The 18,241-nt window shown below is 54.9% G+C and overlaps 1 protein-coding gene across 5 annotated transcripts in view; it reads right to left on the bottom strand.

The window, feature by feature from the left end:
* Positions 1-18,241, bottom strand: part of DOCK1 (dedicator of cytokinesis 1) — a 287,578-nt gene that overhangs the window by 168,741 nt on the left and 100,596 nt on the right. For all 5 annotated transcript variants that reach the window (XM_036335669.1, XM_036335666.1, XM_036335667.1 and 2 more), the window contains exons 24-26: positions 12,968-13,038; positions 10,646-10,752; positions 104-231 (exon numbers count right to left, since the gene is read on the bottom strand). In XM_036335669.1, coding sequence (XP_036191562.1) covers positions 104-231; positions 10,646-10,752; positions 12,968-13,038 — 306 coding nt within the window. The remainder of the gene's footprint in view (positions 1-103; positions 232-10,645; positions 10,753-12,967; positions 13,039-18,241) is intronic.

Raw genomic sequence — 18,241 nt, 5'->3', positions numbered from 1 at the left:
GGTTTGGGGGGATCCGGGACGGGGCCCGTGGGTGGGGTTTGGGGGGCTCCGGGACAGGGCATGTGGGTGGGGTTTGGGGGGCTCCGGGACGGGGCCTGCTCACCACGTCCTTGCGGGACAGCACCTCCAGCACGTTGCTGAGCAGCTGGCAGCAGGCCTCCAGGTCCTCCTGACGCTCCAGGTGGTACTTGAGCTGGTCCGTCATCATGGGCAGCAGGAGCTCCCTGCAGTCTGCGGGGACAGGGGTGCGGGTCAGCAGGGCCACGCGATGCACCAGGTCGGCCGGAGCTCGTTCCCGCACGTTTACGGCTCTCAAGGGCGTCCCACGTACACTCCGCCCACCGACGACGTCTGGGGACGTCAGGCGACCGGACGAGGAGGAACCGCTTCTATTGCCACGTGACTGACTCATTCACACCACGCTCACAGGTGCGTGGATGCAAACGGGAGGCTCCGTGCGGCCGCACAGCATCACAAACACGCGCGGCGCCCTTACCCACACGGCGCTTTCCCGGTTTCAGTGACCCGTAGTCAACCACGGTCACTGAACAATGCGTGGAAACTCCCAAATATAAACAACTCACACGTTTTAAACTGCGAGCTCTTCTGAGCAGCAGGGTGAAATCTTGCACCTGCTGCTCCTTCCCACCCGGGACGTGAACCACCCCTTTGTCCAGCGGAGCCACGCTGTCGGCACAGAACAACGCGATATTCTGAGGGAGCGAGACCGCACTCACATCACCTTTGCTAGTACATCGTTATCATTGTTTGATCTCATTGTCATTGCTGTTACTCCCTCCCTGAGCCTAACTTATAAACGGAAGCTCACCACAGGAAGCATGTGAGAGCATGACACGCCCACGGGGGGCCTGGAACGCAGCCCCCGCGGATAAGACGGGATTATGCACATGCCTGCAAGCACACATCTCCCACAGTGTGCACACAGACACGCACAGACACCGCGGGTAAGATGGGATAATGCACATGCCTGTGAGCACACATCTCCCACAGTGCGCACACAGACACACACAGACACACAGACACACACACACCGCGGGTAAGACGGGATTATGCACATGCCTGCGAGCACACATCTCCCACAGTGCGCACACAGACACACACAGACACACAGACACGGCGGGAGCTCTAACTACGAGCTGTGCCTACCAATTCAGTGCCTCACCCCCTGCCCAACATGCGCTCCCTGTACCCCCCGTGCTGCGCTGTGGAGCCAGCCCGGCCACTGCCCTTCCTCGGTGACGCCAAACCGCCAGGACACCTCACAGGGAGAAGTCAGGCCCATAAAGATCTGAGCAGGTGCAGAAAAACGGGCCAACGGGACGAAGGAACACAGCCACTGTGGAAGCAGGGAGGCTGTTCCCAAAAGCTCAGCAGGGACCCAGGGAGGCAGAGGCCTGGGGGGCTGGCGGCCCCGGGGAGGTGCCTGCGCCCTGTCCTGCCACATCGAGGAACCCCGCTCCCGACTCAGCTAGTGGAAGTGGCCACTCAGGCTCTGGGGCCCACATGCCCCGGCCAAACTTTTTTTCTTTGTTTTTTTAACCTCACCTGAAGATATTTTTCCATTGATTTTTAGAGAGAGTGTAAGGGAGAGGGACTGGGAGAGAAACATCGATGTGAGAGACACTGACTGGTTACCCTCACACATGCCCTGACCAGGACCAGGGATCGAGCCTGGAATTGAGGCCCCTGCCCTTGACTGGAATTGAACCCAGGACCCTTCAGTAGCAGGCCGATGCTCTTTCCAATGAGCCAATTTGGCTAGGGCCCCGGCCAGACTCCATCCCTCACCGCCCCATTCACCCGTCATGCTGGACGAGCTGCCGGGGACCTGCCTGCTCTCAGAGGTAATTGAGTGTGTTTGTGTCATTTGTCAGGATTACTCCGGGTGAGGAGGCCACGGCTGCCCTGTCCATCTTCAGTGGGAGACGCTGTCGGCCAGCCGGGCTCCCTGGAGGGACCGCCCCCCATGCCCAGCCCAGGGTGAGCTGTCTGTTACCGGCCTCTCTTGACGAGAAACAACACAACTTTAGGAAATGTCGCTGCGGTTGTCCTGCGTAATGACATTTCTTTCTCTGAGCCCCTCGAGAACATTCAAACTCAAGCGTGACAACCTGGACATTTTTAGTATCCACCCCACCGGCGGGTGAAGACGACGTGGGGAGATGGGGAAGTAGGACAATGCTCGCAGGAGGACTTAGAAAAGCAGCCACCACCTCCCAGGCTACGGACAGAGCTCCAGTCCCGGACCACACACCCCAGGACAGGTCACCGGAGGCCCAGGCTTCCTCAGGTGGCACTGACCTCACCCGGCATCTCAGGCAGGCCTCCAGGGACAGAGGGGCCCCGGCGGCCCCAGCGGCCCCGGGTGCCGGCTCCTGCTCCGCTGTGAGTTGCCATTGGTTCTCTCATCTGCTTCCCCTACTGGGGTGCAGTCTCCGTGAGAGAAGCCTGCTTCTCATCAGTGCCAGCAGCCCCTACACGCACACCGAGACCCACACACGCGTGCACGTGGCCTGCACACGGCCGTCTGATCAGCCTGGACGCCGGCCAGTGAAACTGGGTCACCAGCAAGGCCAGGGAGAGCTCGTTAGGATGCTGTTGTGCCTCTGGTGTCTTCCAAGGACGGAACAGGCTGTCCGAGACTGCAGGTCCCCCCTCGCCACATAACAGGTGCGCGGCTTCAGGATGAAAAATGAACGTGGGCAAAGGAACCATGCAAACTCCGTCTGGCCGGGAAGAGAGCTCTTTTCCTCAGTGAGCATGCACACATGCATGCACACACACATGCAGACACACAGACACACACATACACACACAGATACATAGACACACACAGAGAAACACAGATACAGATACACACACACGCAGACACACACAGAGAGACACACAGAGACACACAGAGACACAGATACACACATAGATACACACGCAGACACACACAGATACACACACACAGAAACAGACACATACAAATACACACAGAGACACACAGATACACACACGTAGACACAGATACACACACAGACACACACACTCAACAGACATACAGACTCAAAAGACTCACAGATACACACAAACACATATAGCACACACACAAAAAGAAACACACACACTCAACACACACATGCATACATACCACACACATTCCTACCTGCCATACTCACACACATACCACACACATGCACACACCACCACTCACATGCACACGCACCCCTGCAGTGGCCTGTGGGAAAGCATGACGCTCCGTCCCAGCAGGCGCGGACAAGCTCCTGTCACTCGCCGAGGCCCCAGCTCAGTGTCCTGAATGCCCTTCCCCTCCCCCCATGAACAGAATGTCGTTTCTATGTGACGATTTGTGTCCATGGTCCCTTCAGGCACAAAACAGATGGCCTGGGAATCTGACCATCACAAGCAAAAGCAAACCTTGTATTTCAAATAAATCGCCACAGACAGCCGCTTGGAAAATCTGCAACAACTGCTCGACCAGTGGCCAGAGCCCGGGTCTCCACGGGGCCGGGGAGCTCTCAGCACACTCGGGGCGGCCCGCCACCCCCGTCAGGAAGGGGCAGAGGCCAGCCGCTCGCCCTGTGCTTTGGGTCTGGGGCAAGTCACTGAGAACGCTCCATGCCTTGATGCTGCGGATCTCGGGGGGGGGGGGGGGCTGCTGTTCCCCTCTTGGGGTGCTGTGAGAATTCCATGGCAATGTGTGTCTGTGGCAAACAGAGAGCACCCAGCAACTGCAGCTTCAATTACAATAACAGGGATAATGTTACACCTGTCAGCCTTTCCCACCCAAGTGCTCCAATAGGCTAACGCCGGGACCCAGCGGGCAGTGCCCCTGAGGAGGAAAATGTGTCATTGTACTGACTTTTAAGTCATTTACATTTAAATGTAAAAAATGATACTTGGTTCAATTTTGGAAACAACTATTTTGAATAACTTGGGTATGTAAATCTTTCTTTCTTTGGTCGATGGTATTAAACGTATTTTAAATACAGATCAAGTACCTCTGATGGAAATGGTGTGCCTGGCCAGGCCGGTGTGGATCAGCAGTTGAACCAAGAGGTCACAGTTCGATTCCCAGTCAGGGCACAGGCCCAGGTTGCAGGCTCGATCCCCAGTGTGGGGCGTGCAGGAGGCAGCCGATCCATGATTCCCTCTCATCATTGATGCTTCTCTTTCTCTCTCTCCCTCTCCCTTCCTCTCTGAAATCAATAAAAATACATTTTTAAAAAAAGAAAGAAAAAGCAAAGGGGGCATCCAGACTGACACGGGCTGTGAGCGTAAAACTGCGTTTCAGAGACTTGGCGTGGAAAACCCAAGGTGACGGATACATTAGCCATTTCTAGACGGAAGTCCTGTCGCGGTGATAGCTCAGACAAAGCGCATTATTAAAATTAACCTCAGCAATGCTCCTGCGCTTGTGTGTAACCGCGGCCTCCGGGACATCTTAAGCGGCAGATGTGGCTCGCGCCCGGCTGCTGTCGGCGGCGCGGTCTGGAGCGCGCCAGGAGGCAGATGTCACAGACCTCGAGTACCATCACTCACTCTGATGGCCTGGTGCTCAGCACGGAAGGCAAAAGCCAGGCTCCGCTGTCTCTGAACAGACCTGTGACTTCGGCACTTATCACTGCCGCTAGCTAGGAGTCGAGGCACAGACATAACCCATGGGAGCAGGACCAGCTAGGACAGCGGTCCCGGCTGCCTGCAAGAGAAGCAGCCAGCCCGGCGGGCCATCTCCACGCATATCAGCTGTGGGGACCGGAGGTTCTGCAGCCCCCGACCCCCCTCCACACCCCCCAGCGTGACCCACTGTGATCACAGACAGCAGCAACTCGACATCTGCTCCCCCTCAGCTGTGCGAGCTGGAGCCCCGATGATGAATGCTCTGGTAATGGACACAGAGTATAAAAACGTTCATCTTTACCAAAGGTATTCAACAGGCGTCATCAGCTTCTAAGCGCCCAAGCGGGACATCGGTCTATAACCTCCTGACGGCTCTGCATCCGGCAAGGTGCAAAGACGAGAATAAATCTGTTCATTTAAAACATTTGTTTTATGAACACTGAGTCATGTGCTCCTTAATTTTTAGTTGGGTCCCATTAAACAAATGATCCATAAAGTGATTTAATGACCTTGAGCCTGTTACGCAGAACTGAGAGGCCCAGAAACGCTTTTAATGAGGATTACACAGGAAGAGCCATGTAAATGGGGGGTGCTTGCTATTCATCTTCCCCAGACAACCATCTTATTTTTCAACTCTCGAAGAACTCTGTGTCCTCATGATTCAATGTGCTCCAGTGACTTCTTCCCTCCATGCAAGTCTTCAGGCAACAGAAATGCACCAAACAGGGCCAGCCGTGGAAGGGGTCAGAAGGACCGTCCAGTTATGCCCACGTGGCATGGATGTGGGAACCGGAGCCGGAGGGGAGGGAGGCACAGGATGGCACCCCAGCGTGGCGGCTGAGCCAGACTTGATGCCTGCTCCCGAGCCAGAGCACCGCAGGGCAACGGATCCGTGCATGCGCACATGCGTGTGGACATGTACGATTCTGGTATCTTTACATGTCGAACGCAAATTAAATTTTTCTTCATGCAACAAGTCATGATTGTCAACAGTACCAGGAGGAAGCAATCGAGCCACCGATGCAGGCAGCTCTTTCCTTTCTGAGCGTGTGTCATACAACAGCCCTGCCCTGTGTCGCTATTCCTGTCGACAAGTCGCACCGCCACGTGTTCTGGTCAGAAGATCCTCTTGGGCGAGTGCTGAAATGGACAGAGACAAGGGGACCTGCCTTCCAGCTCTGAGGTACCAGGGCCATGGGGTTTTAACTGCGAGGCCGCAAAGCAATGAAAAGTGCCCCAACCGCCAGGAGAAGAAAGAAGCTACGACAAGTCTATGAGCACATGAACACAACACTACGTGCTTCATTTGCATTACACTTTACGAACGTGCTATTTATTCACATACTTGCATTTTATCTTGCTACGTACGGCATTTGGAGTGAATTCAGTTTTCAGAATGCATTTCTCCTACGGCGGGTGTGAGACAGTGTAAGAGTAGGTGATGGATTTGTAACAAGACAACCCCTTAATCAGCACCAAGGCAGCGGACAGCTCCCGGACTGGGCTCCTCACAGACTTGAACTAGTTACTTAACTCCCGGGCCCTTATCTGTAAATTAAGGGAATTACTCTTTTCTCATTCTACGGGGTTTGCTTTTTAAGTGGATGGCTCTGAAACCCTGTGAGAAGAATTAAACTTGCTAACAAAGAGTCCTAGGCATACGGTCGGTGCTCAACGAATAATAATGGAATTGATATGGCTATAATTAAGAAACCGAAATGGACTTCACCCTCCTGAATTCAATAAACCATTTCTAAAAGGCTGCATTGTTTTAACAAATGGTCTTTTCAAACACACCTATAATGAGAGATGTAGAGTGATAGGTAGAATGAGGGATGAGAAAGGTGCAGCAATTTCCAGATAAAGATTAAAATGTTCTCCGGGCGTGAAGAGACGGACGAGGGGAAAATGCCGGTCATGGCCCCCCATTATTTAACATAACCAGCTCTGGGGCTCGCAGCTGGTGATGCCCATTAGTCGTCGTCAGCACAACTGTCCAGAGGACCCAGCGTGATGTACGCGAGGTCCCTCGAGTGATTGGACACCCGGGGGCCCCAACCCCCATTTCTCTTTCGGCACAACATCCATCAGGTCAACAGAACTACTACAGAGCAGCTCTGTGCTTCCGTTTCCTGTCAATAAAGGACAGGCCCCTCCATTTCCCACAGCGGAGAAGCGGAAGAGATTTTATGTTGATTGTTTATGGATCAAAGCATTAAACTCTATTTTGTTAAAGGTCCCTATTAAGCACAGCTTTTCTTTCCACCACATGAAGCACAGGGGTTTGAGGAACAGGGTCATTTGGGGAGAGATAAATTCCCTACCTGGGATCTAATCGCCATGGAAGTAGCCTGGCGCTCTGGCTTCAATATTTCCTAACAGGAGTCCCCTCAGGGGCCGAGGCCTCTGCCCTCGGGTCTCGAAGGGCAGCTGTAACTAATGGCCCCGCCATTAAGAAGGAGCGTTTCCCTGGCTTCAGAGCGGGAAGAATCATTCACCTTGAAACGAAGAATGAGGACAGTAATTTAAGCTCGTTATGCCGGCAGTTTTAAGAAGCTCTGTATTGTTCAGAAATGGGACTCGAATGAAGTTTTATGACGAGCCGTCTGTAAAGGTGCCTGTTTGCTGGATTGAAGAAAAGTCTCAAGAGGATGGCCAGGAAGCGAGGGGATGGCCAGGGACAGGAGGGATGGCCAGGGACAGGAGGGATGGCCAGGGACAGGAGGGATGGCCAGGGACAGGGGGATGGCCAGGGACAGGGGGGATGGCCAGGGAGAGAGGGGGTGGCCAGGGACAGGGGGGATGGCCAGTGACAGGGGGGATGGCCAGGGACAGGGGGATGGCCAGTGACAGGGGGGATGGCCAGAGAGAGGGGGGATGGCCAGGGACAGGGGGATGGCCAGTGACAGGGGGGATGGCCAGGGACAGGGGGATGGCCAGGGACAGGGGCGATGGCCAGGGACAGGGGGGATGGCCAGGGACAGGGGGATGGCCAGGGAGAGAGGGGATGGCCAGGGACAGGGGTATGGCCAGTGACAGGGGGGATGGCCAGGGACAGGGGGATGGCCAAGGACAGGGGGGATGGCCAGGGACAGGGGGATGGCCAGGGATGAGGGGATGGTCAGGGAGGGGAATGACACGGTTCTACTCCTAGATTCCAACCATCTGAGAGAAAAACCCAGAAAACAAAAGGTGCCCATGAACAGTGAGCTTCCAGCAAAGGAATCCACCACGAGTATTAAACTACTGTCAAGACCACAGAGCTACTGTCTTCCATTAAATCTTCAAATCTTCCCTCGCAAAGCTCACCCCACCCTCCCAAAACATCAGCACTCAGCGCGTGGCAAGCACCACAGAAAACCTGTCCACTGCTGTGGTCACTTCCAATCTGGGGGATGGAAAGATGGGGTTGTGAAAGGTAAAGAAATGATCCCGTATCAACTGGAATGATCTTTCCAGAGCTCTCAGGATCAGAACCGCAACGTTAAGGGGCCCAGGTGGGGGAGGGCATGTGGGGGAGGGCACATGGGGGCACCTGGGGGAGGGCATGTGGGGGGACATGGGGAGGGCATGTGGGGGGGCACCTGGGCGAGGGCACATGGGGGGGCAAGTGCTTCTTGCAAGTCCAATGCTCTTGACTAATTTCTAAGATACAGCGGCCTCAGCTGATTCCTTTTATTCCCATTTCTATACTATTAATGCAAAACATGTTGTGATGACAAATCCTAGACCTTGGCCTCCTAGTGTTTATTTTAATTTAATGGCAAAGAAACTTCTCACTCCTCTCCAGGATCCAAGCTGTCATTCCCACAGCTTCTGTCACATCCCTGGGCAGCACCACGACCACCTGGGAACAAAGCCACCCACGCACACGCTGTGCCGCGCTGCCGGTCCGGCTCCGCGTCCTGCCTGGAGAGCCCGCTCTGTCCACACCAGACTGCGAAGAGTCATTTCCGTGTGAAGCCATAATCTTCCCAGCCGGCTCTCAGGGAGTCAAGTCACATCGCGAGAGGCGCGGAAGCCATCACCGCCCGTTCCCGGCCCCGTGCCCAGCATGCTAACGAGGCGCAGGCCCTGCATGCGGCCCAGAGCCAACGCGGGGACAGGCCAGGTCAGCTCCCACACCGGCAGGGGACCAGCCCCGGGCCCACCCCCCTTTCCTGCAACAACGCCGTTCACTCGGAGCCCCCACACCCTGGAAAAGGCACCCTTGTGAAGTGCGGGGGTGGCTGCGATGTGCTTCCCAATCTCCAGGGAAAGCAAGACCGGCCAGAGCTCGAATGCGAGGAGGCCCAGGATACTTTGGATTCACACATTCCGTACAATCTCATTTACTATGTTGGTGGATGCAAGTTGCTGTTAAAAAGATACAACTTGGTACTTAAAAAGATGCAACGTATCCTACAGAATTATGTATCCTGGTAACTCCTTATTAAGCAAAGCTATTGCTTCATAAAAAGCTATAAATGCTTAATAAAAGCTATAAATGTTTAGTTGCATGGGGCATACTTCCGAAACAGGCTTTGCGTTGGTCGGTGACAAAGGACTTGTAGAACAAGAATGAGAACAGAAATAGGAAGAGAAAGAGAAAGAGAAACACACCACCACTTGGCACCTGGGCGACATCATCACCAGAAATAAACAACTTTCCCGACGAGGTTTCTATGGCCTGAAGCAGCGGTGGCCAACCTTTCGGACCTCACAGACCACTAGCGGTCCACAGACCCGGCTGGCGACGCTGGGCTGAAGAACTAGAGTAAGGCCTGGCTGGTGTGGCTCAGTGGTTGAGCATCAAACTATCAACCAGGAGATCACGGTTGATTCCTGGTGGGGGCACGTACCTGGGTTGTGGGCTCGATCCCCAGTAGGGGGTGTGCAGGAGGCAGCCGATCAATGATTCTCTCTTATCATTGATGTTTCTCTCTCTCTCTCTCTCTCTCTCTCTCTCTCTCTCTCTCTCTCTCCCCCTCTCCCTGCCTCTTTTTTTTTTTTTAAAAGAAGCCTGTCCTCTTCTTGCCTTGAGGTTTTTCCTCCAGAAGAACACCCAGAGGAAGTCTTCACATTTCCTCGGAGCATGAGCTTAGCTCTAAGTGTAGGCTCCAGTGCATTTTATGAAGTTAAATCAGGAAATAAGAGGAAGGAGAGCAGGCACACAGAGAGCCCAGTAACCCAGAAGGTTCAAAGGACCGAGCCACACACACACTGGTGGTCAGCCCAGCCAGGACCTCCGCGAGCACATCCCCGCGCCCCAGGCGTGGGCCGCCCCAGCCCCTCATCCACGCGTGAGGACGCAGGAAAATGCAGGCAGCAGCCCGTGTCTGGGCCCCACGGAGCAGAATCAAGCTGTGTCTTTCAGCCAGAACATCCCTCGATAGGTTTCACGCCTGCCTCCGACAAATGAGGAAGGTGACGGGATTATGCAAAGGTGTTACGCTTTCAAGAACACTGCCTGACAAGGGCAACGTATTAATTCAGTCGGTCCAAGAAGAAAGAAAATGATTACTGGAAGGGGTAGGGAGATAATGCGGGGAAAGGTAAGGTATTCCTCAGGTCGAATGCGCGGAGAAATCATTAACATTCTTATTACTTGGTGCGGGGCTGGAAGAAAACCGTCCGAGGATAAGACAGAACCGTTAGGTCTACATTTAAAGAGAACCTGAGATGCTTCTTTGCAATCCTCTCCACAGAAGCCAGTGATTGCCTCCCCGGACGGACAATCAGGCGTCCCGGAGGCGACAATGCCGCTGATTGCCGAGGGCTCGGTGCGCACCTGATGGCAAACCGGGAGGCTCCGCCTTCCCTTCGCATGATCTGTGGCCCCGGCTAGATGTCAATTACCACCCTCCTCGTAAGGGCTCCATCTTCCTGTCTTGTAACGGAGCTGTTTTAATTGGGTGCAGCCTCCACTTCTTCCGGCGAGGAGGAGAGAGTCCAGAAGGGGCAGGGCCTACGGACCGCGACTCAGGGGACCGTTTAACGGCTTTCAGGTTCCGCTCACCGTGCTGTGTGAAGAGGTCCGTGTGGATGATCTCGATCAAGCAGTACAGCTTCTGGATGGTCAGCAAGCCCACGGGGACGTTGAGGATGAAATCAGTGAACATTTTGCTATGAGAATGAAAAAGAAAAGCGTTTCAGGGAAAAACAGCGAAACGGTCAAAGTGTCAACGAGACGGTGTGGAGACGCAAGGTCATTCAGGAGCCATTAAATGCCACCAGAATGTTGGCTAAAGCCCATGATACAATATGGGGCAAAATCTTGTCCCAAAAATGATACTTTAAAATGTCACTGTTTCATTTCACAACCACTGAAATGGCTGTGGTATAAAACAGCGGCCGCCAACCGGTGGTCCGTGCACCACTGGTGGTCCGTGAGGTCCGAAAGGTTGGCGCCCGCTGGTATAAAAGACAGGCAATAACGAGTGTTGGCCGGGATGCGGAGACACTGGAACCCTCGGACCGCGCTAGTGAATGTAAGACGGTGCAGCCACTTCAGAAAACACGTGAGCAGTTCTTCAAAATGTTGACAAGCTACCCTCCGAGCCAGCGTTTCCACTCCTAGGCACGTGCCCAAGAGAAAGGAAAATGTTTATCTACACAAAACCGTGCGCATGAACCGCAGCAACACGGCTCATGGCACGGGGGGAGGGGAGGCAGCAGCGGGAGGGTGCACACACTGCACGCAATGCACCCCTACAATTCCCCCCTTGCAGGAATGAAACTCTGACACGGCCCCCAACGTGGATGTGCCTTGAAAACATCACGCTAAGTGAAAGGAGACACTCACAATGGGCCCACAGTGTACGACCCCATGCGCCTGAAATGCCTAGAAAAGGCCCATCTATCAATGCAGACAGCAGCTGAGCGGTTGCTGGTGGGAGCGGGGAATGACTGGGAAGGGGCACCAGGGGTCTGACTGGGCAATGAAACTGTTCTAAGATCCTGTTATGGTGAGGGTCCCACAACTCCGCAAACATACTGGAAACTGTATAATTGAATGCGCTAACACGGGTGAACTTTATAGCACATACATCACATCTCAGTAGCAAGGGTGTTAAGAGCTTACTTTTACAGATGCCAAAAATACTTCTGAAGGAGTGTTAAAAGAGTTCTTGTTAGTAACCAAAGAAAGGCAAATTAAAACTGTGCGATCCTTCCTCACCAATCACGTTGTCAGAGCTTGATACAGTAATAATTCCAAGTATTGGCAAAGTTTAGAAAGACAGATGCCAATACATACAGGTTTAGTATGACCTTTTCGAGGGCAACTGGACAATAGCCATTAAAAATCTTTTAAGAGCATGCAAGACCTAGTAATTCCACTTCTGTTTGTGCTAATGATGTAAATAAGGGCAGATGCTACAATTAAGCTATAAAAAATTGTATCCTAGCATATTTCACAATAATTAAAAACTGAACAGCCCTAGTCAGTTTGGGCTCATTGGACAGAGCGTCGGCTTGCAGACTGAAGGGTCCCAGGTTCAATTTCGGTCAAGGGTGCATGCCTGAGTTGTGTACTTGATCCCCAGTAGGGGGCATGCAGGAGGCAGCCAATCAATGATTCTCTCTTATCATTGATTTTCTCTCTCTCTCTCCCTCTCCCTCTCTTCCCTTCCTCTCTAAGAATCAATAAAAAAATATTTTTAAAAAATAAAATAAAGAATAAACTGGACACAGTGTACCACCCGTCAGTACAGCCTGGCGGCCTGTCCTCTGTGGTCACGAAGCCTGCGTTGGCCTGGAAGCAATGCCGCTCGCCAACGAGGGCGCCATGAGCAACTGCTTAGCACAAAATGGGGCTGGTGATAGCGCCATGTCACGCCACTGCTGTCACGATGAACGGAACACCAGGTGGAAAGGGCTCTGTGGGAGCCTTTCGCGTGTGCAGGAAGCACACAATCGACGTGTCTATTGTTGGTACTCGGATAAGTGACGGCCAGTGGAGGGGGCGCACCGTGGAAGTCATCAGAGGTGATGACGGGACGATGATCCGTGCGATGGGAGAGCAGGACGTCTTACCCGCAGGGGCCGACGGGAGACAGTGACCACGGTGCTGGGCGTTAGGGGTGCGTGTATGTGGGAGCACAAAAGAACGAGAAGGGTCCAGGGACAGTAAGTGTGATTTGTTCTCCTGTGATCTCGTTTCATCCAAACATGAATCAAGTGTCTAAGCAGGAAAAGCACACACACAGTCTTCAGTGACTTCTTCGTTTTTAATCAGCCGAGGAGGTGTGCGTCCCGTGGACCGCACACACTGAGACGGCCGGCGGGGGGGGGCGGGGGGGCGGGGGGCCAGATGTCCTGCGGCCCCGAGCTTCCTTACCTGAGCTCTTTGGGATCAAACACCAATTTCACGTCGTTGACGATCGTTGGCAGGTACTTCAGCGCTGCCCCCTGCAAACCAAGACCAAAGGAGACCGCTGAGCCGCGTGTCGCTGGGCAAATATTAACACAGATTTATAATTACTGCGCGGAGCCACACGCCTCCCGCGAAGAGGACGAGCGCGCTAGGTGAGCGGCTGGTGGCTGATGAAAGAGCAGAGAGAAAAACCGCTGACCCACACACCGGCGATCTGCTACAACCTCAACACAGAGCGCTAACGGCAGTATCAACAGAGGCCCACACTTGGCGCCCGCTGACCGGACGCCCGCACTGGCGTTTCCTCCTGAGCCCGGCACGGCGACGGCACGGGAAGGCCTGTGCCCTCAGCAGGACCCTCGCCCGTCCGATGCCTGCACGCTCTCGTGTTCAGCAATTAAAACGGCTGTGTTTGTTCCACTGCAAAACTGCCTTCCCACATCCGTACAGCCCTTACGTCCGTGCCTCCTATATCCGGCCGCCCTTAAGTAGGAGCCATTTTTTCCTGTAGTAATTTTACCCCCTATATTGACATTATGTATCTTCTAGAAAACCTACACTTGCAAAAACAACAGAGTGACGGTAATAATGGTGCGAGGCACTATGCCAGGACCCTGCTACAATGTATCCTTAACCCCCTCGGGCCGCCTACAGGAAGTGAGCAGTGTTGGGAGGCGAGGAAACCTCAGTTACTTTGCCCCTGATCACACCGCCAGGACTGAGCGGAGCCGGAGTTAAAGGCAGGTCTGTGGGCAGCCAGGGCCTCAGCCTCCAGGTCTCTATCCGGTTGGGAAAAGTGCCTGATTGTAAGTGTCCTGGCCGGACGGGACGGCCCGGCCCGAGCTGTCACTCTCGGTGACCCCCCACACCAGGCCCGGCCCGAGCTGTCACTCTCGGTGACCCCCCACACCAGGCCCGGCCCGAGCTGTCACTCTCGGTGACCCCCCACACCAGGCCCGGCCCGAGCTGTCACTCTCGGTGACCCCCCACACCAGGCCCGGCCCGAGCTGTCACTCTCGGTGACCCCTCACACCAGGCCCGGCCCGAGCTGTCACTCTCGGTGACCCCCCACACCAGGCCCGGCCCGAGCTGTCACTCTCGGTGACCCCCCACACCAGGCCGGGCTCCCCGTCCCTGAATGAAGGGGAGGAAGACAGCATCAGGCCAAGCACTGCCCGGTCGCAGTAAAGCGCAGAATCAAGCTGAAAACAGAACAGGACGGCGATCCGAACGCGGAGCACGCAACGCCCTTTACTTCAGCGACCTCGGCCCTGCTTCCCAAGAGCAAGACCCAAGGGTGAGCACAATCCCTCCTTCAGGGCGCAGCTTCTGACGAGAGCACGAAATGGACCATCTCATTCCGGTTTCAAACAGTCTTGCTTCGACGACCTTGAAGTTGCTTTGAAAAACTAAAAATTACTTGCCGTGACTTTTAATAATGAGCGTGCGCACGGGCGACTGCTCGGACCCCAGAGCGGCTCCGTGAGTGCGTGAGGGCCCCGCGGGCGGGGAGCACCCCGTGTCCTGCATTTATCCTGAACCCGCAGAGCGTCCCTGCCGGCAGCAACCCGGTCGATCCCGGCACAGGACCAAGCAGACGGCGACAAACGAGCTGGCCGCTCCCTCTGCCCGAGGCCGCCGGGCGCTGTGGGAACCAGAGAGGCCGACGTCCCCCCCAGTGTCAGGTCGGTGCCCACAATCAACAGTGGGATCCCTGCCCAGGACCCCGGACACCTTAGAACCTGCGTGACTCACGCACAGGCACTGAGAGGCCTTCAGTCACCTCTCGATTCTCAAGAGACACCCCCACCCCTTCCTTTCAGGCGTCCGCATCCTTGGCTCCCGGGAGCTGGGTCCCCTCAGCTGGAGGAGCAGCCGGGACACGGAGAGGGACAGACGTGTCCCCCCGCCCCCCACAGGCTCTGACCTTCTCACAAAGCCCGTTTCATCTCCGTCGCCCGCGGGCCACAGGGCTGTTCATCCAGAATCTCAGGTTGGGGATCCGAGGCCCCGCTTTCCCTGGGGAGCCTGTGGCTTCCCTCTGTGTAGGTCGCTTCCCAAGGTGGACAGGAGAGCGCCCCGCGGATTAGGGGGGGATGTGTGCTGATACCAGCGAGAGAGCAGCATGCAGGCTCCCAAAGGACCTCCACTCGGTGAAGCCCCTCGCTTACAAAGGCCCCAGTGAGGTGATGAAGTATTCGGTAGAATCATTCGGCAAATCGCACGTCAGGAAGGAGTCAGGATAATGGGAACAGAGAGTAAATGAGAGCTATTTCCCCCCGTTTTCGTCTTATTTTTTTGTAAATCCGTTTTTTATTTAATAAAATCTTACTCAGAATGTGATATTCTTTTGAATGGGGGGTTGTGGGTTTGTCCCCCAGTGGGGGGCATGCAGGAGGCGGCCAATAGATTATGTTTCTCTGTCACTGATGTTTCTGTCTCTCTATCCCTCTCCCCTCCTCTTTTTAAAATTCAGTAAAGGAGCCCTAGCCAGTTTGGCTCAGTGGACAGAGCATCGACCTGTGGACCAAAGGGTCCCGGGTTCGATTCTGGTCAAGGGCACGTACTTTGGTTGCAGGCTTCTCCCAGGCCCAGGCCCTGGTCAGGGCGCGTGCAGGAGGCAACCCATCAATGTGTTTCTCTCACATCGATGTTTCTCTCTGTCTTTCCCTCTCTCTAAAAATCAATGGAAAAATATCCTCAGGTGAGGATTAAAAAAATAATAATAAAGGGGGGGAAAAAAGAAAGCAGAAAATGCGAACATTTTTCTAATTGCTGGCATAGTTCACATTAAAGAAATTAAATAAACTTTATACTCTTTTCTAAGCAAATTTAAGTGTCATGCATCTCATGAGAGTGCCAACTTAATCCAAACCGTAAACCAAAATAAAAAATAAAATGCACTTTCCATATAGTAGCGGTTTAATGGTGTAAGTGTCTCTCTGGCTAAAAATATTACCACTGATGATGATTAATAGACACTATTTTCGGGTAATGTTCAGGCTAGATTATTCAGTATAATTATTTTAATTAAATCCATTAGCATATCTTTATATAAGATTACAAGAGCTATCGATGATACAAAATAAGTTTTTCTTGAATAATGTATGAAGCAATTATTAATTTACATATTTCTCGGGAAAACGCACGTTAAAAGGATTCCACTTGGAGGTTTGAGCTAAAATATATAGGCCTGCCATCCTCCGCTTGGACGGAAGTGCTCCGTCGCTGGGAGGTGCAGGCACCGCCTCGGGAGAGCCAGGACGGGCCTAGAGGCCTCCGCGGCCTCCAGATGGGCAAACACTGGTCACCTCTCCAGACAGCCCGGGGGGAGGCGGCGCGGGTTCTGGATCGGGGTGGTTTTCCACAGCACCCTGGTCGGACGTGTGTGTTCGGTTCTTTTGGTTCAGACCCAGGACTGGGACGGCTGGGTCACCTCTGCGTTTATAAAGGTCCTGGCTGCGAAGACACTGGAAGCGAAAGCAAACTCCTGTGGAAATGCAGGCGTCAGCGGAGGGGGTCCCCACCAAAGGCTCCCCGAGACCCCGAGCAGCAGGGAAGCGGTGACACAGGACGGGAGCCCAGGCCAGGCCACGCCTGCGTGTCACTCCCGGTCCGAAGGGTCTCCCGCCGCCTGTGAGGAACAGCAAAGGCAGGGGGGGCTCTGAGGGGGAGGGAGGCAGCAGGAGGATGCCCACAGCCACCTGCCTGTCACTCGTACGCAGGACCTGCATCACCCCCGCCGCCCCACCCACCTCAGACAAACCGAGAGCTGCTGGGCAGGGTGTGGAGAGGCCCTTTGGGGAGAGGAAACTGCGAAAGCAAAGAGGGCCGGCCGGCTGGGACCCCGGCATCCCCATCCCACTCCCATACCGACCTCAGGCCACATGCACATGCACCCCGGCTGCCCTGCACCCCAGACACAAACCCACCCGCAGCGGGTGGAACCGTGCCCGCCCCGCCCCCCCCCCCCCCCAACATGCCTGAGTCCCACCCCGGCCCCCGGGAACGGGAACTATAGGGAAACAGAGTCGCCGCAGATGAAGTCAAATTCAGATGAGGGTGTAGGTGGGGGGCCTCCCGCCCAGGGCAGGGTCTCCCACGGGGAGCAGGGGGCTGGGCGCAGAGGCGCCGGCAGGAGGGGCGCCTGTGAAGGCAGGTGGTGGGGAGGCCAGCAGCCCCTGGGCTGGGAGACGGAGAAGCCCCCCAGAGTCCTCGGAGGGCACACACCCTGCCGACGCCAGGCGCCCGAGGGGGCGGTGCCGGCTGGTTGAAGCCGCCCAGATCGTGTCCGTTTTGAGGGCAGCTCTGGGAGCTCCTCCCCGGTCCCAGACCCCAGGCAGGTCCTCCCCCCGCCCGTGTTCGCTTTCCCTGCCAGTCCCTTTGCAACAGGAGCTTCGTACATACACACACGACCAGCCGCTCCACCCCGGGTCTGAGCCAGAGGAGCTGAAAACACGCGTCCCAACCAAAACGGGGACAAGAGCGTCCCCAGCAGGGCTACTCCCACAGTCCCACGGGGGGCCCACCCGCTGTCCACCGGCGGAGGAATGGAGGGCGCGCAAAACGGGCGCTGGAACGCGATGCCCATCAAACCCAAGTACCGGCACCTCCACTACATGCTGAACCTCGAAAACATGCTGCGGAACAGAAGCCAGACACAGGACGCCACACACTGCGTGACGTCATTGAAATGACGTGCCCATGGTTCAGGGGTGGCCAGGCTGGCGGGGATGGGGGGGTGGGAGAGGGGCGGGGGCTGGCCCTCAGGAAATGGATAGAGTGGTGACAGGGGCAGGACACGGAATGCACTAAATGTTCATTTAAAAAACAGTGAGAATGACGCAGGTAGGTTATGTACATGTCACCACAAAACGTTCCATTAACTGGGGTGATAAAGAGCATTCTTCTCGTGGCGGCTAATGACACTTTTCATTACAACAGTCACAGACCTAGAAGCATGGAACAGACTGCGGACCTCGGCGGGAAGGCGGGGGAGGGAGGGCGGGTGGGAAGAGATCAACCAAGGCCCTTGTGTGCACATAGGCGTCACCCGTGGACACGGTCAATAGGGTGGCAAAGGCCTGGGAGGGGGGCGTTAAGAGGAGGGGTAAGAGGACATACCTAATACTTTCAACAACAAAGATTTTTCTTAAAAATAGTCACAGAACTGCTCTTTGCTTCCTGACTCAGAGGCACCGTCTGCCCCGGGAGCTGCAGGACGAGTGACTGACCACA

This window comes from Myotis myotis, unplaced genomic scaffold (assembly GCF_014108235.1).
Source record: "Myotis myotis isolate mMyoMyo1 unplaced genomic scaffold, mMyoMyo1.p scaffold_m19_p_15, whole genome shotgun sequence".
Classification (NCBI taxonomy): domain Eukaryota; kingdom Metazoa; phylum Chordata; class Mammalia; order Chiroptera; family Vespertilionidae; genus Myotis; species Myotis myotis.
Note: the sequence above shows the minus strand (reverse complement) of the source record. Positions and strands in the feature narration are given on the sequence as shown.